This window comes from Lissotriton vulgaris, chromosome 9 (assembly GCF_964263255.1).
Source record: "Lissotriton vulgaris chromosome 9, aLisVul1.2, whole genome shotgun sequence".
Classification (NCBI taxonomy): domain Eukaryota; kingdom Metazoa; phylum Chordata; class Amphibia; order Caudata; family Salamandridae; genus Lissotriton; species Lissotriton vulgaris.
In genome coordinates, this window is record NC_141697.1 from 606221596 (window position 1) to 606244934 (window position 23339).

General features: G+C 45.9%; 1 protein-coding gene across 1 annotated transcript in view; it reads right to left on the bottom strand.

Annotated features, from left to right (window-relative positions):
• Positions 1-632: 632 nt before the first annotated feature.
• Positions 633-23339, bottom strand: part of LOC147691951 (SH3KBP1-binding protein 1-like) — a 308124-nt gene continuing 285417 nt past the window's right edge. Inside the window, exons 17-18 of the mRNA XM_086938233.1 lie at positions 21338-21470; positions 633-3513 (exon numbers count right to left, since the gene is read on the bottom strand). Of these exons, the coding sequence (XP_086794359.1) occupies positions 2880-3513; positions 21338-21470 (767 nt within the window). The 3' untranslated portion in view covers positions 633-2879. The remainder of the gene's footprint in view (positions 3514-21337; positions 21471-23339) is intronic.

Here is a 23339-nt window from a genome sequence, read left to right on the forward strand (position 1 = left end):
GAGAATCATGGTCCAGGCCTTGATACTCTCCCGCCTGGATTATGGAAATGCGCTATATCTGGGAGCCCCGGCAGCAGTGATCAACAGACTCCAAGTCACACAAAATTGTGCTGCTCGACTTTTGTTTGGCATCCCTCGCTGGCAATCAGCAAGGAAGGCCTTAAAAGAACTCCACTGGCTCCCAATAGCTGCCAGAATGCACTTCAAAGCTATGTGCATTGTGCACAAAGCATTTCACCGAACAGGCCCAGCTATCCTGCGCTCCTTGGTTGTACCTTACATTCCATTGAGAACCCTTCGTTCCAGCGTTCTGCATCTCGCCACTACAACTAAAGTCCATAAGGCTCGCTGGGGAGGCCGGGCTTTTTCACACTTGGCGGCAAAGATGTGGAACTCGCTCCCGCCGAATATGCGGGAGATCAGCGACCGGATGGTCTTTAGGAAAATATTAAAAACTCACCTGTTCGCTAAAATGTGCTAAATCCTGCTATTTGCTCACCACATTATTCAGTTCAAGCGCTGCGAGGCCTTTGGGTATGTACGCGCTATATAAATATAATTTTTCATTTCATTTCATTTCAATTGTCGATTATTGGATTTTTCAAATAAAGACAGTATTTCAGAAAAAGGCATTAAGTAAACATAAATATTTATTTTAAAGAAAAGAGTTTCCCAGTAAGCAGCCAGCGTGTTACATGTGAGCACCTACTTCAGTGGCAGCATAGCAGGGAAATACTTTCAGCAACAAGGCATTCTCCGTCCCCTCAACCCTGCTGTCCGAGGAATGTATTGAAGATATTTCTGATTTCAAACACAAAGGTCAAAAAACGTTTCCCCTCTTCGTAGTGCCCTACCATGTATGTGTCCTTTAAGGGCATTCACTGCATCGTCAGATATGTAAAGGGAATAACAGCCCATGTTTCTAATTCGCATGGTCCTGATGGTGTACGGAGTCACTCAGGTTCCAAAATCAAACTGAACCATTAATTTGCCAAAGCACTGGGGAATATGCTGTGCGTTTACAGGGGACATTAGCAACATCATTCTTGTTTTATTTTGTGTTGTTCTTTAGTCTTTTTTTTTTAAGAACAGCTAAAAGATCAGTATTTTCAATGTTTTAAGTTAGGAAGATGTTGTACTGGGATACCCCAGACTGCTTACAATTCTGCAATATGTGCACCCATGCTGCATACCTATACAAGAGAAGAATCTATTTCTTATTTTTCTAAAGAACTGGACTCTTCAATGTGCCTTAGCAGGAAGCAAGCACAAGATTTTATTGCGTGTCTTACTATAAACACTGTTAGGTTACACAGTCTCCAGCAAGTACACAAAAATCCTGGAAAGCGTCTAGCAAACTATCAACCCAATCACCCTTAGTGAGATTCTGGTGGAGACACAGGTGGCTCGTGGTTTCTGCCTTTTTATTCAATCAAAGGATTCTGAAAAGTCTGTTTGGGAGAAGTTAGGCCCACTCCTGTCTGGCATTCAAAAGTCTTGCGAAATAGCAAGAGTGCCACCCTATGGTGCAATATTTCATCAGTAAACCTCAGTGCCTGCATTAGGTTAAAGTATTAGTTAATATTTTCTATAAGAACAGTCTCTCTAAAATCTGAACGCTATGGCCGGAAATGATACACTTCCCACAGCTTTTCCAAAAATGTAAACATACTCCTTGAAGGGGCACTACATATTAGCCTAGACAACAGCTCTACAGTATGGTGGCCCTCTGATATGCCTTGCCAGTGACCCTGTTTCTTGAATACTATTGCATGAGTACATAATCAACCTTACAAGTGCAGCTGGTGATGTTGCTTCAGTGGAGGCCGCAACATGGAGAGCAGAGCTCACTTTGAGGAGCACGGAGTAAAGAAAAAGCAACTATTCTAATGGGAAAAGGTTTGACTAACCACACACTTGTTAAGAGCAGTGCAAAGCTCCACCAGTGTACTTCATCCATGCTCTGCCTGAACCATCTCAATGAGTGAATTTTAGTTTATAGACGTAGCCTTAGGCAATAGGACATTAAAGCGAGCCAAAGGTGAAGTAAGTTGGCCCCTATGTGGAAGCTTGTTGACTATTCAGAGGACTGAGATTAACTCTGTCTGGCTCATGGTCAAACTGCTTTTTAATGCCAGTCTACAGGGGAAGAAGTTATCATACGCCAAATGAATAACTCCAGGCAGTTCTCATGATATCGAAGACCTATGACATCTGTCGGTGTTACGGACACATCCGTATAGGTCTCATGTTATCAAAAGGCAGCGGTACAGTTGCCAAACTGGCACTCGTGTTAGAGTTGAGCATCTTTCCATACAAACCTCCTTATGCACAGAGGAGAGATATGTTGCAGGTTTAGCCATTATGGAAATACATCAAATAGTTGTTCGTTTAAGACTTAGGCAACCATTGCATTTGCATTTTAGGACCAGGACAAACTGTGCCAGAACTGAGAGATTCTGACTCGCAAGATCGACCCTTATTTTTTTATCTAATTAATGGATTTTTTTGTATTTTATAAGGAAACAAATGTTTCATTAATGGTTCATCGGGTTCCCAACAAAAATACCTTACTCCAGGGCGGGGTTTGATCTGTCACCCATATTGCCATTCCTATACCCATCAGATTGGCATTCATGCCCTTTGGAAGATGGCTCTCTTTTGATCCCATTATGTTCTCATTACTTCATTCAGAAAACATCAGTACTTTCAAATACTTAAAAGCCATTCTCTTATGGTCTTGAAAAATAGTGTTCAAATGTATAAAAGTGTAAATCCTGTCCCACAATGCATTATGCCTGCAATAGCGTGGATGGCCAAGCACCAAGCTAGAAGGATTTAAGTATTTTCCATTTTCTTGCCAAGCATTTAAAAGTCCTTCAGAAGGAGGTCTCATTCAACCTTGGTTTCTGTGGAACTAGTGGCAGACTTGGGGATCCTACTGGTGCTTCAGCCCCTCCAACAGCCGCACTTTTTGCAGGCGATGAAGGAGAAGCAGTCCTAACTGAAGGCGTTGGGCTTGGAATTGTGGGTTTGTGCACCGGGCTGCTCGGTGACCGTGGATTCTTGCTTTTCAAGACTGGACGTCCCTCGGGCTCCACAGAGTGGCTGTGCCGTCGGACATCAAAGTTATTAAATTCAGTGGAACGGGCCAATTCCTGGCACCTCTCAACGAAGCTCCCTCCTCCTCGAGGTCCATAATTAGGCTTGGTATCTATTGTGTTGCAGGCAGCTTCAGAGTTGGTGATGGATTTCCGCAGTCGAACTTCTTTGGGCTGGTGATCAACAAGAAGTTTGGAAGGCTTGGGGTTGCTCCAGAACAGGTCAGCTCTGTTCAGAGAGGTCAGGCTGGCAGTTGCATATGGCTGGAGATTGCAAAGGCTAACAAATCCGTCTCGAGGTCTGTTCAATGGAAGGGGTAGACTATCCCGGTTCGAACGTGGACAGGTCGAAAAATTGTTCATGCCACGGGATGGTCTTTCTCTGGCACAATCACTCGACTGAGACTGGAGGCTAAGGAAAAAGGAACAAAAATCTTTGTTAACTTTGGCACAAACATAGAGAAACTCTTAAAATTAACTGTGGTACGATAAACATGAAATTATTTATACAGCAAATACACAGAACAAGCACGGAAAAAACAACTGAAGCAGAGGAAAGAACCATAGTAGATTCTCAAGTCATCTGAAAGTAGAAGCCTCAATTTAAATGTAGGCAATGATGTACCCACTCACGCTAATAAATCCATTTATCATCCACCCACACAATCATGTATAAGCCATCCACTTATGTGCAGGCCTGTCTATTTGCATTATGTGGGTCTGATAATGTGTCGTCTGTGAATGTATTTGCCCTTCGGGCGAGTATCCTACATGTGGATGGGTTTATATGTATGCTTGAAAGCTATAACATAGGTGCTGTCACTGTAATTTCTAAGGCCATAGTATCTATATATCTGAAGTCCTACATCTAGGTCTCCAGTTTTTGTTTTTAAGAATCTTGTTACCTATTCTTCTATCTACCTGGGGAGGGGCAGTGCCTTAGAGAGTGGCTCATGCACAGTGCTGGTCACATCTGAGGAGCCAATTAGCTCAGGTACAGCACAAACGCTCACATTGGACCATAACAAAGCACGTACACAGACAGGATCTAGCCACACTCCCTCCTCTGCAGATGCACCCTTCCAACTTCACGTTTCATCAAGTTCAATTGATGAAGACGCCTCTACGTGTACAGAAGAAAATACCCCGATGGACCTATTACAGGTGGGGTTTAAGGCAGACCACAGCACCAAGTTAGTTGTCCTATCAGTACATAATGATTTACGCAGACTGATCCATGGTGGTGATGTTGGGTCGTGATATTCTTGGATCAGCACTACTGTCCACATCATTCCGACCAACAGATTGGCAGTGGTAGGTTGTTCAGCCTTAGTCCTGGATTGGACTGAGCTCTTATTTGGCAAACAAGGTCTAGATTGTCCTCATGCCTCCTTCCGCAACCCAGTTCAGGAAGCTGAACTGAGGGTTACCAGGATTTACATGGTCCCCTTTCCTTTTCTATCTGTACATGAGCTGCTTTCCCAATCTTCTCCACTCTGCAGGGGACTTATTTTACATTTATGCGGATGGCACCATGCTGAACTTTATGCAGTACAAGCACTCTCTGTTAAATGAAGGGGCACAGGAAAAGACCACCTTAGCTCTGTGTGTTTCTTCAGTACATAAAAAGTAAATTAATTCACGAATTCTGGCATATTTGGATTGTACACTGTTGTAGGTTATTGAACCTCCTGCTGAGATTTTAATGTAATTTGACATTTATAGCCTCAAATCTTGGTGGGATAGATTTTGTCCGTAGTCCATCTGTAAGGATACCAAATGACGCTATGTCACCAAGTACATGGTGCTACAGTTCTGGGTTCTCATTTATACCATCACGTATGGCGTTCCACGCCAGACAATATAACAATATCAATATCAATATCACACATGAAAACAAGGATTTTTAAAAGAAGAGTCCATGACAGGAGCATTCTGTCCTTGGTTACATGGAGGCGTCCGGTAACCTTATTTTTCAGGGGTTCATAAAATGAGAACGACTAAGTTGTTTGGAGGTAATACTAGCTATCAGCACACAGAGGATGGGTTATGCAACAATTGAACGCAATATGATGCATTTAATGTGTGGGAGGGACAGTGGCTGGTGACACTTATGACAGTACTCTTTAGTGAGTTTACCTCGCAAATGAGGCACTTGCTTTAAATGTGCCTGAGAAGTCACAAAATGTAGGTGTTGACTAACGGAGAGTTTTGGCACGCTTGTATAAAAAATGTATACGTTCTAAAATGCAAACACAAGGAGATGATGGATGGAGAACTGAAACTTTCCAGACACTCACCCCCAGTCACAGATCTGGGTTGAATCCATCATCATTCTTTAGCTCACTTCGCCACCCCAGTTCAGACCCAGCTATATGCAAATCAGTTTTGACCCTGTTCCTTATGGGAGCAGACACAAGGAGATGATGGAGGAAGCACTGAAACTCTTCAGACACTCAACCCCAGCATGGGCATAATGGTTAGAGGTCCTGCAGATTGTCACGGATGATATTGTGACTGCACAATCTGGAATCATCATCAAACTCACAAGACACGTGGACGCGGAGGAGCAAACCTAAGACACTGCAGAACAGCCAAAGATGCAACTAAAAAATAGGACCCATGGATTGGCCCCTGGCTGCAAAACATAACAACAAGGCTCAGCGGTTAGGGTCCAGAGGCTGTCATACGAAACCACCTCAATGGAAAGGGTTTTCTGAAATCAAAATGCAGAAGCACAGTATCAAGACGAAGAGATCTCTCCTGTAAAGTTATTATTCATTGGAAAAAGAGAATACAGTTCCTATTGATCAATTTTCGGGACAGAATAAGTAGTCACGATCTGTTGTAACGTATCTAGGGCTCTAGTGTAATTTTCCCGATTCATGCCCTTATATAGGTATAACTTATCATATCCTTATATAGGCATAAGAATCATAACCATATTTAGACACAGCCAATGCAGTCCAAATACGGCATGGCTACTTCCACTAAGCTCCCAGAGTACAACGAGTTCTTGAAGACAACCAGCCTTCAGCAGTACGGGAATTCCCCCTGCTTCAGTATTGATTTGTCCCAGAACTCCTGGAGTGTGTAAAGAACTTTGAGTTCTTAGTGACGTTATTATGTCCACCCTTACGTCAAACTCGGCACCTTCCAGGTATAAATATGCCCACATCTGCCCTAACAAACACACAGTGGTTGTTGAGCAGATTGACTAACTACTTGCCCGACGCCCTGCTGTATGCGAGTGCCGAAGGAAGCCGACCCTCCCTGCTGACGCACTGAGAGAGACGCTGTCTTTTCTCCTGCCGAGAAATCCAGCTCCAGTGTTACCCTGCTACCCTTGCGGGTTACTGGGAAATCGAGTCCTGAGATGTAACCAAGGTACGGAGCTGATTAGACCCTTAAAGAATTCTTGGATAGATTCTTGGCAGAAACTATTTAACTCAAGCTACACCTCACTTACTTCTTCTTTTGTACTAGACTTAGGTTAGGTACACCGGGGAAGGCGTATTTTAGATGCACCAGTTGAGTACTTTTAGTCATTACTTATCATTGTATGTATTTTATCTATTTTATGTATCTTATGGCTTAGAAACCATATTATGCTTTTACAGTATTATTTCATAATACTCATTTTACTGTACGCACTTTACTTCATAGCAAGTATTACGATTGTAGCAATTCACTTCTCTTGCATGAGAAAGCAGACTGCTCAATAAATAACCTTTTTATTGAAAACGCCCGTCTTTCTATTTCTCTGTGCTTCTGGTGAAACGAAGCATGCACGATTGACTGAGTGAAATAGCCATCTATTGTTTTCGCGACTCTGAAGATATATTCCTTATTTCAGGGGAAACAAAGTTGTTATGTTTTATGGTTGTCAGAAGCTAATCCCTTCTTGTGTATTCGAGAAAGTTTCTAGTGACCTCTGAGCTAGCTGGCACACACAATTAAGTCTAACATATTCAATAGAGACCTAGTCGACCTCAGTCCTACGTCTAAACTATATTTTATGTTATTCCAATGCGCAGAGCCTATTGGGAATATAGTAACTACACTACAGATCATGGTAAAGAAGAGGCAGGGAGGGCACCGACTGGACGGTTCAGACCGAAACTGAGAGTTTTGATATTATAAAGATCTCCCCCAAACGCTATCCTAGGAACCCGACGACGATGTTGCCATTTGGAAATATGTTAGTGTGCATCTTCCAGTTCTGCGGCGCACGGCCAGTCGCTCAGTTCAAGAGTCAACAGTCTATGTTTGAGTGAGTCTCACTAAACGGAATAGCTCGCTGGGTAAAATACGTTGAAGTAGTAGAGCACCAGAATGGTTCAGAGATCCCCTTTTCTCTTATCCTGTGAAAAAGCTGAAACCCTCTTTGATCTCCTCTACAACCGGTATTCAATTGATGCTAGCCCATGACATCAGGCCAACATTTTCTGAAAGAGCTCAGTACGGACCATGTGGATGTAAAGTACTGGAAGCAGCTCATTGGTGCAAGATTTCATTGCTAGAGAAAGTTTGAAATTCTTAACCCGTACAAAGGGACATGCAAGCCATGAGCTTCAGTAGGCCCATTTTAAATTTTGTTTGGGCAGCCACATGTAGCCGATGAAGACGTCTCTGCGCATCATTCACCCTACCACGCAGCTGACTGTGTGAGTGGATGGTAACGCCCTGGGCATTTCTCCAATAGATAAAAAAGCAAATTACTTCACAAATGCTGGAATATTTGCATGGTAAACCGTTAAGATAGTTTAGTAGGTCAATGAACCTGCTGCCGAGAATTCTATGTAATTTAACGTTTACAGGCTCAAGTCCCACTGGGGCAGAGTTTGCCCTACCTACTTCAGTAACCTTACCAGATGATGTTATGTCACCAAGTCAGGTGAGCCCTTAAAATCTCGAGCCTGACTCAAGCCAGATGCCCGGCTCTAGCTCGGCTAGAGGTCCTCATTGACCCTCGAGCCCAACAGTTAACATAACAGAGCTAAGAAACACAAACAATGACGCATTATCTATTGGGATCTTTTACCAATAGACAACACTTGTATTGCCATTTTTTTAAAAAGTTGTAAAAGCTTGTTTGTTTTCACAAGCACTGAAAAGCAGCATTGTGTTACAACTCTAAAAACACAGCACAAATGCACAGCCTTTTAGCACCTCTGTCTAAAAGACGACAGTGTTGGTGTTTTTTTAGGTTGTATGTTCTTACAACGATCTCCGTTGTAACGCATGCCTTTACCACGCATGCGTTACAACGGAATGGTAGTTCCACGCTAATCCTTCTCCACGTATTTTTCCGTGGTGACGTCATACGTCGTAAAGAGGAAGCGGTTTCTTTTTCCGTTTCCTCTTCTACGACGCCGATTGCCAGGCCATCTCGACTTGGTTAGTTTTATTTTTTTTAGGGGGGGGGGTTCCCCCCCTAACCCCCCCTTTTTTATTGTACCCTTTACCACACATGCCTTTACTACGTACCTCGTAGTAAACGTATGCGTGGTAAAGGCTTTCGTTGTAACCACGCATGCGGTGTAATGCATGCGTGGTTAAGGTTTTCATGGAAACGGCCTTGTTGTAGTGGCCGTTTCCCGTTTTTTTAAAGTTGTAACAGAATGTGGCGGGAATATGTGGCTTTATGTTAAGTTAACAAAATGTATAAAGCGCATAGCTACCCCAGCACCGGGGCGTCCCAGACACAACTGCCGACATTGGACCTGGGGAACCTGGTTCGAGTCTCGGCATCGCTCAACATTCTGGGCAAATCACTTAATTTCCTTGTGCCTTAAAAAACATGAAGTGGACCACGAGTATTGTTAACGGTGCTCATGTAAAGCGCTCTAATACCTTTGCGTCGAGTTTGCGCTATTTCAAAGTGCCAGAAAGAGAACAGAAATGTTGGTTTTAACAGGCTGTGAAAAGCAGCATTGTGCTACAACTGTAGAAACAGCCACCATGAGAAGGAAAGCACTGCTTTTAGCACATCTTCACGGACTCTCAGCCCAATGCCCATGGGGAGGGCTGTGTTAATAACAATTCAGTACGCCTGCCCGCACTGCCTTTAGGCACATCATCACGGCAACACCACGGAAAACAATTTACTTGACTTATAGACCCCCCCCAGCCCAATGCCCCAGGGTGAGGGCTGTGTTAATTACTTTATAATCAGCCTGCCCTGCTCATTCATCAATTTCTGCTGAGCTGGAAGCTGTGTTATATTTTCATGGTTTTTTTCTGGGCGCAGCTTGAACTTGGGGTCTCACAGCCCAGCCGGACCCTTGGCTCGGCTCAGATGGTCCCATGCATTTTTGGGCTCGCACATCTCTGCCAAGGATGCAGAGCTCCAGTCCTGGGTTCTCAGTTTGATCATCTTAATATATTCTTTTTTTTTTTTTACTTCAAATCTTTTTTATTGAAGATTGGAGAAAATTGAAAACAAAGACAATACAATAAGTCTTCCAATGCGTAGATGGATGTAGTGATGGCACAAGGACTCTTACAGTAATCAATAATCAAATCAAATGAAATGAACAAAGAGAAAAGGGGGAAAGGAAAGAGGAAAGGAGAGAGAAAGAAGGAAAAAGAGAAAAAAGAGAGAGAGAGGACAGGTGCATCAAATCATCAATAACAATCGATTTACAGAGGCATGGGTCGCAGTGTAGGCGGTAACAAGGACACAGTAAAACATTCTATATAGACAAACAGTCCGTTAAAATGTGTATCATGGGGGGTCAAAGTGTGAGGATGACGCATCTAAGGAGGACCACAGTCTTTTGTTCGAAGGCTTCCATGTGGCTGACTGCAGTGCTGGATTATCCGCCCCTCTCAAGAAGGAAAGCCATTCCAACCATATTTTAAAGTTGACTTCAGCAAAGTTTTTCCATTTATACAGGATGACCTTGCACCCCAATGTTAACATGACGTCTAGCAGTTGTCGGTCATGGATGTCAGGTAGTTGTGTTTCTAAGGGTCCCAAAATGACATATACAAATTCTTGTACAGGTGTGATGCCAAATATTCGATGAATATATGCAAATATTTTATTCCAAAATGACCTCAATAAAGAACAATCAAAAAGCATGTGCGCCAGGTCTCCAGGAGCTTCCTGGCAGTTCCAGCATGTAGGCGTATCCCTCAGTTTACATTTAAACAGTTTCTGAGGGGTCCAGAACACTCTGTTCAGCAACATGTATTTCGTTTGACATAGAATCGGGGATATCTTATTTGACAATGCAGTGTTGTGTATTACCTCCCAATCTATTGGTATCCCTGTCGAGTTAGGTTCCGACTCCCACTTGCTTTCCGTTAGCTTATGTGGTTTCTTGGGCAGGGGGAGAAGCAATTTATATATTCTGGACACAAAGTGGTCAGCATGGTACAGTATTCGGAGACGGGTCAGCAGCCAGGGTAAGTCTGTAGTAAGGGCACGCTTAGAGATGGCGGCTTTCAGTTTCAGGAATTGATAGAATTCTATGGGTGGCAAATTGAATTTCTCTTGCAGTGTCGAGAAGGGTAGGGGCCTGCCATTTTCATAAAGGTCAATTACCATATGGATACCACATGTGGCCCACAGTTCCCAGTAGAGAGTTTTCCCCTCTATTCGAAACATAGGGTTATGCCATAACGAGAGTAGGGTGGATTTCTTCATCACCAAATTAGTTTTATGGGACTGGTCAAGTCTGAGAAGCGCCCTTCTGGTATTCAATAGAATGTACTTGGAATGGGGGACATGGGACAAGTCCATGCTGAGGAGAGCCGATAGGGGTGCACCCGCCATTAGTGACCGCTCAATAGATAACCACACCGGAGTATAGGATGCAGAGTCAACCAGCCATAGAGCCCCTTGCTTACAGAGGAAGGCCGTCTGGTAGTTCCTGAACGAGGGCAGGCCCAGGCCGCCTTTTACTTTTGCAAGTTGCAATTTTTTCAGTGATATCCTGGCTTTTTTCCCTAGCCACAGGAACTCTCCAAACAGTCTGTCCACTTTTTTGATAAATTCGTCCGAAAAAGTCATTGGGAGCATGCAAGCCAGGTAGTTAACCAGGGGTGTGCACATCATTTTGAGAGTCTCAGCCCTACCCCACCAGGATAAAAATTTGGGTGACCAGCCATCCAACAACGTAGAGATCTTTTTTAACGTTAATTCCTCATTCACTTTCAGGGTCGTTATCAAGTCTTTCTCGAAATCTAAGCCCAGGTATTTAAAAGCTTTTGGCTGCCAAGTGAGGCCAGATGAACCAAGTATGTCTTTACCCCCGATGTTGTTTAGTAGCTTGACTTCTGTTTTGTCCTTATTCAGCCTGTACCCTGAGACTTCAGAAAACCCATTAATTGTGTCCATTAAGGCCGGGATAGCCTCATCAGCTTTCTCCGTCAAAATCAGCACATCATCGGCGTATGCAGTCAATTTTACAGTACAGTCATCAAACGGGATACCAGCAATGGCTTCATTATGTCGAATATGATATAGAAAGGGTTCTATAGCCAGTAAGAACAGAGATGGTGATAGTGGGCACCCTTGTCTTGTTCCCTGTTTCAAGCAGAAAGAAGAGGAGAAGGAGCCACCCGCTCTAACCTTAGCGGTAGGACCGGCATACAGAGCCATTACAAGTTTAGTGAATGTCTTCCCTAGCTTAAATTTGTGTAAAACTGCCTCGAGGAAGGTCCAGTCCACCTTGTCAAAGGCTTTTTCAGCATCTAGTGTGACTGCTACCGTGGGGGTATTTAGAAGTTTTGCTTTTTCTAGGGCATGGGCTAGTACTCTGGTGTTATCGCTAGACAGTCTATGTTTTAGGAAACCCGATTGAGATGGGTGTACGAGGGCAGGAAGAACTTTCTGTAAACGGGCTGACAAAATCATGGCTAGTAACTTACAATCTAAGTTAATCAGGGAAATCGGTCTATAATTTTTGGGTAGTGACGGATCCTTGCCATCTTTTGGTAGAACCGCGATAGTCGCCTCTGCCAATGTGCCTCTCACTTCACCTGACTCCGTGAACTCGTGGAAGAGGTTCAGAAGAGGTTTGACTAGATCTGTGGCGAAACTTTTGTAAAATTTAGCCGTAAAGCCATCAGGGCCAGGTGCTTTCCCACATTTCAGCCCCCTGATTGCTTTCTCCACTTCAGTAGCCGAGACCGGTGCATTAAGGCTGTGTTGTTCTTTCGGCCCTAGCATTGGTAGGTCACATTCCTGCAAATACCCCTGAATTTTGTCCTCAGCAACCGAGTCATTCTTAGCATACAGGTCTTCATAGAAGTCTTTAAAGACTTCAGTTATTTTTTGGGGATCCGAATGGCCTACTCCCGCAGAGTCCCTTATGATATTAATTGTATTTTTCTGCACTTTGAACTTTAGGTATGCAGCCAGGCTTTTACCAGCCTTGTTAGATTCACAGAGCTTAAATCTTCGCCTTCTATCTAGCCACACTCCTGCTCTTTCGCTCACCAGCTTGTTATATTCATATTTTCTGTTGGTCATGGTATTGAGTGTCTCCCCGATCCCTTGTCCTTTGGTGTTTGTTTTCTAGGTTAGCTATCTCAGCTTCTAACGCTTCCAATTTTGCATTGCAATCCCTGTTCATTGCTGAACGGATTTTGATGCACACCCCCCTTAAGGTACTTTTCAAAGCTTCCCAACGCACAAGGTCTGAAGTGTCCCCTCTCTTGTTTATCTCCAAATACGAACGGATTGCCGTTTGGATGGCAGTTTTATTTTGTTCTTTATTTAAGATTTCCTCATTAAGTCTCCATGACGTTTGTTTGGGGGACGGTTTGATGTTGCTGATGGATAGAGAGATACATGAGTGGTCTGACAGCACTCTCGGTTCTATTGATGTATCTTCTATCCTTGCAATGCCATTTTGTGTGATGAGGATGTAATCAATGCGGGAATATGAATCGTGAGGGGACGAGTAAAATGTGTAGTCCCTGTCAGTAGGGTTTTGTAATCTCCACGTATCAACCAGATTAAACCGCTGGCACAATTTAAGGAAAGCATTATGTGATTTGTTCGGTTTAAACACACACTTCGAATCTCTGTCTAGGGTAGGGTCAAATGGAAGGTTAAAATCACCCCCTAGTATATGTACTGCCGTGTCAGGTATCGTTGCAATCTGTTTGACTAAGTCCTGCCAGAAGTCTAGATCATTGGTGTTAGGTGCGTATATGTTAGTGACAAAGAATTCCGTGTTATCCCTGGCAAGCTTTACTGTGACCCAGCGCCCCTTTTCGTCAGATGAGGAAGACAGTAATTCTATCTTTGATCTTTTTGATAATAATATCAGAACTCCATTCTTTTTACCAAGTGCACTTGACCCCACGACCTCCGAATAAAACTTATTGCGTAGAGTATAGAACTGTTTGGCGTCTAGTTTGGTTTCCTGCAACATAACAATGTCTCCTTTCTGCCTGCGTACATAATCTAATATCTTCTGTTTTTTTATGGGTTGGTTCAAACCTTTAACATTCATAGACAGAATTTTCAGTTGGTCAGGTGAGGTCGTTCCAAGTGGAGTGGAGAGTGTGGTGTGTGACATTTATACTAGTGTGTGTAACATGAGTGCATTATGACTCCCGAAAAGTAATGTGCCACGTGGCACCTTATATGAGGAACTCCTTGTTTTGAGCAATATGAGGTAACACGGGTAAAAACCATGAGCAGACGCTTGGGCACACAGAGATAAAACATGGATGATTTGAGTATGATTATACAGATACAGCCTGTGAGTGATACAACTTGTCCAATCAAGAAAAAAGGGACAGATTAGAAGAGAGAGGAAAAGCAGAGAAGAGGGAAAAGGAAAGAGAAAAAGAAAAGGAAGTAAGAAAGCAAACCCTAGCACGTAACACATATCCCCCCCTCTCCCCCATATCCCCCCACCCCACCCACCCCAACTGTACTGCAGAAGCATGGCGACGCGAGGAAAACCGCAGTAACCCTCCCGTCCATACCAATCTAGCATAAACATTGGAACAATTATGCTTAATGCCTATAACCATCCACGTAAGCAGTAATGACATTTAAATGGTGTGATTTTACCAATAAGGCATAATCTGGATATCTGGATGTAATCTGAATTACTTCTATGAGGTTATAGCAGTAGAACGGCAAATAAAAGCAACATGAAGTACACTGAGGACCTTCATAGGATATTATAGCATCATATCCATCGACAGGGCACCCATAAGGGCCAGTAGATTCTAGGCCTATTCCATATTGATAAGTAGCAAAAACAAGAGCACTAAACTGCCGACTAGCGTTCTCTTTAGTCTAAACATCTCAGCACGGCCGTGCTGAGACCTGAGCTGCACCAAAGGCACATATTGGTGTACTGAAATATGGACATATTCAGGTCATTCCGATTTACGCCACTTCGGAACTAGTGGCAATATATACCAAACAGAACAAATCCAATCAAGTCAAAAGGTTAGATCAGCAGCAGCAGATCGATAGCAGTTCGATAACAAGAAGTGAAGAGCAAAGAAATTCCCAAAATGTGGAGCCAAACCCCTCCAACATAGTACAACTCACGGCAACACTTCCAATGTCAGAAGAAGACTGCGAGCATGGAGCCTGATCCGGCAGGTGACAAGCCTACCAGGCCTGTGATCCTATCAGGACAGAGATAAGCAACTGAAACAGCAACTCCCCACGATGGTCATTTGTAACCTGAAGCCGAGGCCGCCATATTCTCTGGATTGTTGGTTTCCATGTCGCGTTCCATGTCATGACCTTCCATATCCTCGAGCATGCGTCTGGGCGCAGCTTGAACTTGGGGTCTCACAGCCCAGCCGGACCCTTGGCTCGGCTCAGATGGTCCCATGCATTTTTGGGCTCGCACATCTCTGCCAAGGATGCAGAGCTCCAGTCCTGGGTTCTCAGTTTGATCATCTTAATATATTCTGGGAGTTGAAGTCCTAGATCGCTTCAGCAGCAGCTAGAATCACACACCTGAAAGCAAGGATTTGTAAAAGAAGGGCCCATGACAGGAGCACTGTATCATTGGCGACGTCGAGTCGTTGTGTAATCTTATTCTTCAAGAGTTCACAAAATGAGCACCATTGAGCAGCCTGGTATCAATACCAGATATTCGCGTATAGTATAGAGGATGTACTAAGAAACAACTGAACACTATGTGATTTATTTCATCTGAGTGGCAAGACCCTGAGACTGTGGACAGCGGTGGTGGCCGATGACACCTATCATAGTACTCTTTAGTGAATTTACCATTCGGCAGGGCTTTAAGTGAGCCGGGTCCTATCGGGTCTGAGCACCGGCAGTAATTTAAAAGGGCGACTGAGACGGGTCCTTTTGAGTTCTATTTTCAGCCCTATGGTTTAGCCAGCAGAAAAAAGCATACTGAAGCAGAAGGAACAAACAACGATAACCTTTCCATGAGCGATAGGCAGGGCGGAAACCTGGCTCACTGTTGCACTTCCTGCACCTGAACCAAAGAGAATTAACAACAGGAGGGAGAAGGCCCAAGAGGCTTTCTTTTCTGTTCTTGGTAGAGGATGAGGGCTATCTTTACCGAACACTGCTCTCTTCTAGGAGATTCACCTCATTGGCCTTTGCATTGCACACAGGACCAGGACCCTCAATCAATCAATCAATCAATCAATCAACCACCCAACCAGCCAGAGGGTCATGTAGAGGGTAGCTTGTTATCCAAGGGGTCTCCAGGCGCTGGGGGGGTCTGTAAGCCTCGGTCGGAGGGTGGTGGCGGCGGTCAAAGAGCCAAGCCTTGAGCTTTTTCCTTCTGGCTCCTCCCTGGCTTCTTTTGCTGCTGTATCATCACCCTTCTGAGGGCACATATAATTTCCGTGCACACTGTGACAGTAATGGTGAGCGATGGAGCTCGCAGGCAGCCCAACTGATAGTAATCATTTAAAACATTTATTTTGCAGCTGCAGGACACAGGTGTGCCCATTCTGGGAAGGGAAGGGAAAATAATGTATCTGTGAAAGGAAAAACTTTGTCAGACTAGCAATGCTGGGCAGGAGTGTAGCTTCCATTTGTGCAGCAGGTGCAGTGGAACCAGGGCCCACTGAACCATGATTATTGTTGTATTTTAATATTTCAACCGATGCCAGGGGCCCATTTTCTTCCTTGAACTGGGGCCCATGACACACTGGCTACGCTTCTGACAAAGGCTCCGATACAGAGATGTGATAATGGAATATGAAGTCATCGTTTTGTTTTTACAGTTTCTCCTAACACATTCTGCAGAAGGACTGTGGCCAAGAATCAAAAGAAAGAAGCAAAATGTGAAACTGATTCTTTCCCAAGTGGGACAGGCACTTTTCGCCTCTGATCCCTTGCAGTATTTGTTCAGCCTTATCATAAGTGTGTTCAGTTTCTGGAGTGCGCTGTGGTGTCCTTGCACCTTCATACAACTCAGGCAGCAGCCTCACTTTTACAATTTTTAGTCACAGATTTCTAGATTGACTTGATTGAGGCCAAGCCATTAATTACAGAGGCCACGCCCCTTGTGAAGGAGCTCTTGGTCGCGCCTCTTTGACCATGACGCACTGAGAGACACCGCCCCCCCAACTTTTTTTTCTCCATCTCACTTAAAGGCCTGCCATGAGGTCTAAAGTACTTGCAACAATGACTGACGGTGATCTAAATGTCTGAGGAAATCACAAAATGCGCGGGTCGACATAAATGTAGAGTAAAGATGGTGTAAAAAAAACTATATAATAAAAGCGTTCCAAAACGACCGCTCCTACGAGGACAGTTGTGCCTCCTTTCTTGAAAGCTTGACTGGGTGAGAAAGACTGCGCAGACATTGACCTATCTCTCTCAAACGCAGGTCAGGAGGCATTGCCAGGGATATCACTTTCTCATTGTAAATCAGGGCGAAGAAACAGGTAAATCGGAGCAGGTTAAAATCACTGGGAGGTAAAAGCGAAAACACGGATGTTATCAGCACACGAGCAGCACTTACAGCGAAATCTAGTGGCAAAGACGCAGAATAATACTATGAACAACATTTTATCAACCTTGCACTGAAACCACCAAGAAGTGAGACATCCTTGAACCATTACTGCACGTAGTAACCTTGTGATGAAAGCTGCAGTGGGTGGGTAATTAAAACAGGAAGCAATAGTTCCTGTGGAATGACGGGGCCCGGGGGAAGTGAAGGTCGCAGACCAGTCCGGACCGGCACAACAGCCCCGGGAAACTGGCCTTAAGCAGTAGGGTCCGTGGCGGCCTACAGACTGGGGAGTGTGAGGTGTGTGAAGGGGATGGGAGTGGGGGGAGGTAAAGTAATCAGACTGTTTAGCTTTTGCAGGAGGCAAGTGCGGCCTAAGACGGAGCTGCGGGCAAGGAGCAAAACGGTGAATAGCAGCGCGGGTCAGGATGAGGAGGTCCCAGACGGACACTCCGGTCAAGGAATAAGGCAGGGTAGAAAAGGAATTCAGCTGGTCGCCTTGGCTGTGTAGGGGCTGTGTGGGATCTGGCACAAATACAGGTGTAGCTGCGGCATGCTTCAGGACAAAAGGAACATTGGGGCCTAGCGATGTGGTAGGGATGGGTCCGGACGGACAATGGTGACACACGAAAAGAGAAGATTAAACAATTGGTCCCATATCGCTGCTTGCCATGTTGGAGGAGAGTGACAAATGGTCCTGGGGTCCCAGTGAACACATAGAGGACATCTGTTTCCAAACATTGGGACAGCAGCTTACGGTGTAGGGGCTCGGGGTGGAGCAATTGCCCCGCGGAACACCACGGATAGCAGCTGAATGGCGCGAGGAAAGGGGGATTTCGCATGGCTGAAGAATGTGGGAGAAGGGCTAGGGTCAGTCCCAACTTGGCTAAACCGGAAGGGGCGTCAACGCAGTGCTCAGCCTCTAGCAAAAGCTAGGGTGTGCCAGCGACTTTAGCGCTCTTGCAAAGGGATCACTTAACCAGGAGCGGGGGGGGGGGGGGGGGGGGGGGGGGGAATCGAGAGACATCCACTTAGATGAGGTCAGGTTGGGGACACCCTGGAGGAACATGGGAAAACCATGACAGGGGCGGGGGTAGTCCAGGCTAACCGGTCTTTACCCGCCGGTAGCTTGAGGCCATGGACTCATGGCGCTCAGCGTCTCCCCACAGGAAGCTGATGCTACGGCAAGGAAGGGAGATGTTCTCGGAAGTGGGATGGGTACGACAACGAGTCCACGAGGGCCCAGGAGGCAGGCGATCTGCAATAGGTTGACTGCAGCAAGGGCTGGCAGACTATGGGGAAAAGGGGTCAATGAGAGCGGTGTTGTCAGTGAGGGCAGCCACCTTAAGGGAGAACTTGGTCAAGTTCATCTGCGAGGACGGCGCCAAAAATGGTGTCGGGGGACTTTAAGGGAGCCACAACCCAGTTGGGAGAAAAAAAGGGCAGTTAATAAGTGGGAGTAGTGGAAATCCCCTGGGGAGCGGCGTGCCTCGGTGGACGAGGACGTCTGTCGTAGGAGATGAATGTGCCGAGAGGGGAGAAATGGCATGTACGTCTAGATGGCTCTTTCCCCAATGCTTAAGGGTTCTTGCTTGGTACACAACTGAGGAAGGTACATATAGATGGGCAAGGACTTGCCAGGGGTCGTGTGAGTATTGGGGCCACTTGACTGATGAGTTTTACATGCTTGGTGGGGATTTGTCATGAAGAGCTGTGGGGCTCCGGGGTCACTGTAACTGGGCACAAGCGTTTGTGCAGCAGGATGGGGGGGGGGGGGGGGCAGATATATAGGCAAGGATTGACCTGGGGGTCGAGACATATATGGCGTACCTGGTCGGACACTGGGTAGCATCTCCAGTGGGTGTTTTTTGTTTCCTAAGGAGCACTAGGGGCTCTGGGGGCATCGTAGTAACTGGGTGCAAAAGGAGAGAAACACAGGGAGCCCTCCAGGTAGGGGACGGGACAGGCAAAGGCTTTGGGGAATTATACAAGGCGGAGGGGCCTGGGGCAGCGAGATACAGTTGGGCCCAAGGCAGGCTAATTGGTTATTTGAAGGTGATACTTTAAAAGAGGGAGCACGGTTACGTGAGAAGGTTTCTGTTAGCAGGCAAGAGGACACTTGAGCCGAGGGGGGAATAGGGCAGTCTATAATGGGCTGGGGGGAGTTACACAAAGGGTAAGTGGGGAGGAGGTAACAGGGACACAGTGTGCTGGTGGCAGGTCTGCGGTACCATGGACCGTGGTTCTTGTGGGGGAGAACATTTTTGGGGTGGGGGTAAAGTGAGGCAAAGTGCAAGGGTGCCATAGGATATTCCAGGGGGGAACGTTGGTTTAGCAGGTGCAAAGTTGGTGTAAGCAACACAAATCTGTGAAGTAGGGTATGTGCGGGGATGATTGAGGATGTATGGGGTGGGGCCATCACCCTGTGGTCGATTCGAAAAGAACTATACCATCATGGTAATTTTCCAAAGGTTTGGTGGAACTGGGTGGCTGGGAGTGGGAACCTTGGAGCCGGAGAACATTGGGTAATATGCAGAGTAGGCAGGGGGGCATTGGCTGAGATGAATGGGGCTGTTTAGTGGGCCTGGCGTGTTTGTGGTAGAATGTAAAAAAAATGTAAATTGATACTTGTGTAGCGCACTACTCACCCACAAGGGTCTCAAAGCACTTGTACGAATACCGCTGTGGAACCCGTCCTGGCTTTCCCTGTTAGGCGCCCACTCCTGGGCACCCCCAAGGTGGAGGCCAGGCATCCTTAGCGTTGTGGGGGCCGTTGTGGTGGTACAGGTGCAAAGCGTTCTCGGACAGAGCAGGGTCGGCTCAGTTGAGGCGTAGGTGAGGATGGGGAGGTGTGCCTGGGAAACGTGGTATTTGGATTGGACGAGTTGTTCGTTTAGATGCAGCGGCCGGTGACAGTGGAGCATGGGTCAAAGAAAAAGGGGACGCTAGGAGAGGGTATGATGTAGTGGCGATGGTGTCAAGAAAGAGAAGGCCTCTGGCTAAAGGGGGAATTTGTTTTCCAAATTTGGAGGGCAGAGTGACGGTTCTGTCTGTCCTTATAGGTCTCATACAAGAGCCATGTGGAATGGGTGGGTGCCAACCGAGGGAGACGTACAATTCCTACGCATTGGGGCTGTAGCAGCGGCAGTGTGAGGATGGATTAGGGGGGACGGTATTTGAATGATGGCAGTATGAGAGAACTGGAACTGTGTTCTGTGAAGATATAGGTACTGGAAAGTGGATTTCAAGGAATGGGCTTGGAACAAAGGGTGAAAGGGGGCTATGGAAAAGGGAAACATTTCTTACGATACTAATCATTCTTTTTCTACTGCAGGATGTGGGGGTAGACCAGGAACCAGGACGGTTGCCTGGATAAGTGCCCATTCTCCCGGGCTATGGGCAGCAGAGGATGCAGACTAGCAGGTGTACAGACGACACTGGGCTGGGAGCACAGCCATCAGGATGTGATATGGTGGGGAAAAAGTGGAATGCAATGGGGGGAGATTCATGTGGGGGAAAGCGTTCTAGAGTATGTCAAGGCTGGCATTACACAAAGATATATGGAGGGGGATATGGTTTAATAGAAAGGAACTTGGGGGTAGTTGGTTACGTGAATGAATTGCAGAGGATGGAAGGGGGTGTTGAACATGCTTCAAGGGAAATGGTCCACAGGTAACGGGACAGTTTTCGGGAGGAGCAATTGGTCTTGTTTAAAGATGGTGCACCTTTCGTGGTCCGGGAATGTCACAGATATATTATCGGAACACAGGATGCAAGTTTTTTATGTGGTGGATGGTCGTCCACATGGTGCCGCAGGGTTGGCTGATGGGAGGCGAAAGGTGCACAGGACCCGGGGGGAGGGACGGGGCAGGTACCCACCCTACGGAGCTTCCCTGGTTGGCGGTACTTTGGAGGGGTGGTGAGTCACATACGGGCGGACCCACCCCTCAGGGAGGGGAGAATGGTACACAGGTATCTGATAGCTGGGCGCAGGAGGCAATGAAAGCAAGTCAACGGAGGATGCTTGGAGGGCAAGTGAAGGTGAGAATTGGGAGAGGAAGGAGGTCACCGCGTGAATGGGGAAGAGTCAAACAGGTGAGATGGTTTTGAGAAGGCTGAAGGGAGAATGAGTCGGTATAAGATGGGGAAAGTATATTTCTTGCATTTATGTACTGTTAATAAAGTCAAAATTATTGCAACTGTATCCTAATGAAATGGCCTTTTACGCTTCAAGTAACAGCGTGGAGTGTAGTTATTGTGCAATGGCATATTTTTGGTGCTGTGTGTTACCTGGATACGGAAGCTCGAGGCGTGGTGGAGTGGGTGAAGGAAACAGCTGGGCTCATATCCGGGGTGCGTGTCAAGGCTAGGTCACATTGCTCCAACTGCTGCAATAGTTCCTCCTCAGACAGTCCCCCCAGCTCTGAAACAAAAAAAAAATAAGTTTACAAAGGTGAACCTCAGGAACCAAACAAGCTGTACACAGCCACCAGCATCATCGCACAAACCACCAAACCCGGCCTGAAACCCACATGCCGCTCCACAACACCACCCACACTATGACGCAGGTAGTGTTTCACAGGTCCAAGTGCAAGGAAGGCAATCCCACCCCTACCTGCTTTTTGAATTGTAAAATAATCAATAATAAGTGTACAGCGGGCCCCTAAACATACATGCCAACCCTTCTGATTCCTACATGCAAAAACACGATTCCTCTGCATGCTTTAGATAGCAGGGGCTGGTCTTGTAGGACTCGGAATATGAACTGCCAGCAACTTGCTCCTGCAAGCAAGTGCACAACATTTTTGTCACACTTTCTCTGCCCACCATAGCGATACCTCTGTGGCCAAGACAGGTATAGAAAAAAAGTATATTTGAATTTCTGATATCCGATTCTGCAGCAGCACACCTACAAGCCCCGTACATGCCGATAGATCCGATGCAGGTCGCAATAGAAGAAATTGCGAGACATACACACTGATAGACCTGATGCAGATCGCAATAGAAGTCAATGTAAGACATCCACACCGACAGACCTGATGCAGGTCGCAATAGAAGTCAATGTGAGACATCCATACAGACAGACCTGATGCAGGTTGCAATATAAAAGTGAGAAAAACACACAGATAGATCAGATGCAGGTCGCAATAGAAGTCCATGTGAGACATCCACACCGATACACCTGATGCAGGTCGCAATGGAAGTCAACGAGAGACAGCCACACCAATAGACCAGATGCAGGCCGCAATAGAAGTCAATGCTAGACAAAACCCCGATAAACCAGAGGTAGGCTGCAATAGAAATCAATGTGAGACATCCACACCCATAGACCGATGCAGGTCGCAATAGAAGTCAATGCGAGACACACACACTGATAGACCAGATGCAGGCTGCAATAGAAGTCAATGTGAGCCATCCACACCGATAGAACTGATGCAGGTCGCAATATAAAAGTGAGAAAAACACACAGATAGACCAGATGCAGGCTGCAATAGAAGTCAATGTGAGACATCCACACAGACAGACCTGATGCAGGTCGCAATATAAAAGTGAGAAAAACACACAGATAGACCAGATGCAGGTCGCAATAGAAGTCCATGTGAGACATCCACACCGATACACCTGATGCAGGTCGCAATGGAAGTCAACGAGAGGCAGCCACACCAATAGACCAGATGCAGGCCGCAATAGAAGTCAATGCTAGACAAAACCCCGATAAACCCGAGGTAGGCTGCAATAGAAATCAATGTGAGACATCCACACCGACAGACCTCATGCAGGTCGCAATATAAGTCAATGTGAGACATCCACACCGACAGACCTCATGCAGGTCGCAATATAAGTCAATGTGAGACATCCACACCGATAGACCTGATGCCGGTCGCAACAGATGTCAATGTGAGAAATACACACCAATAGACCTGATGCAGGTTGCAATAGAAGTCAATGTGAGACATACACACCAATAGACCCGATGCAGGTCGCAATAGAAGTCAATGTGAGACACCCACACCGATAGACCTGATGCCGGTCGCAACAGAAGTCAATGTGAGACACCCACACCAATAGACCTGATGCAGGTTGCAATAGAAGTCAATGTGAGACATACACACCAATAGACCCGATGCAGGTCGCAATAGAAGTCAATGTGAGACATCCACACCGATAGACCTGAGGCAGGTCGCAATAGAAGTCAATGTGAGACACCCACACCATTAGACCGGATGCCGGTCGCAATAGAAGTCAATGTGAGAAATACATACCAATAGACCTGATGCAGGTTGCAACAGAT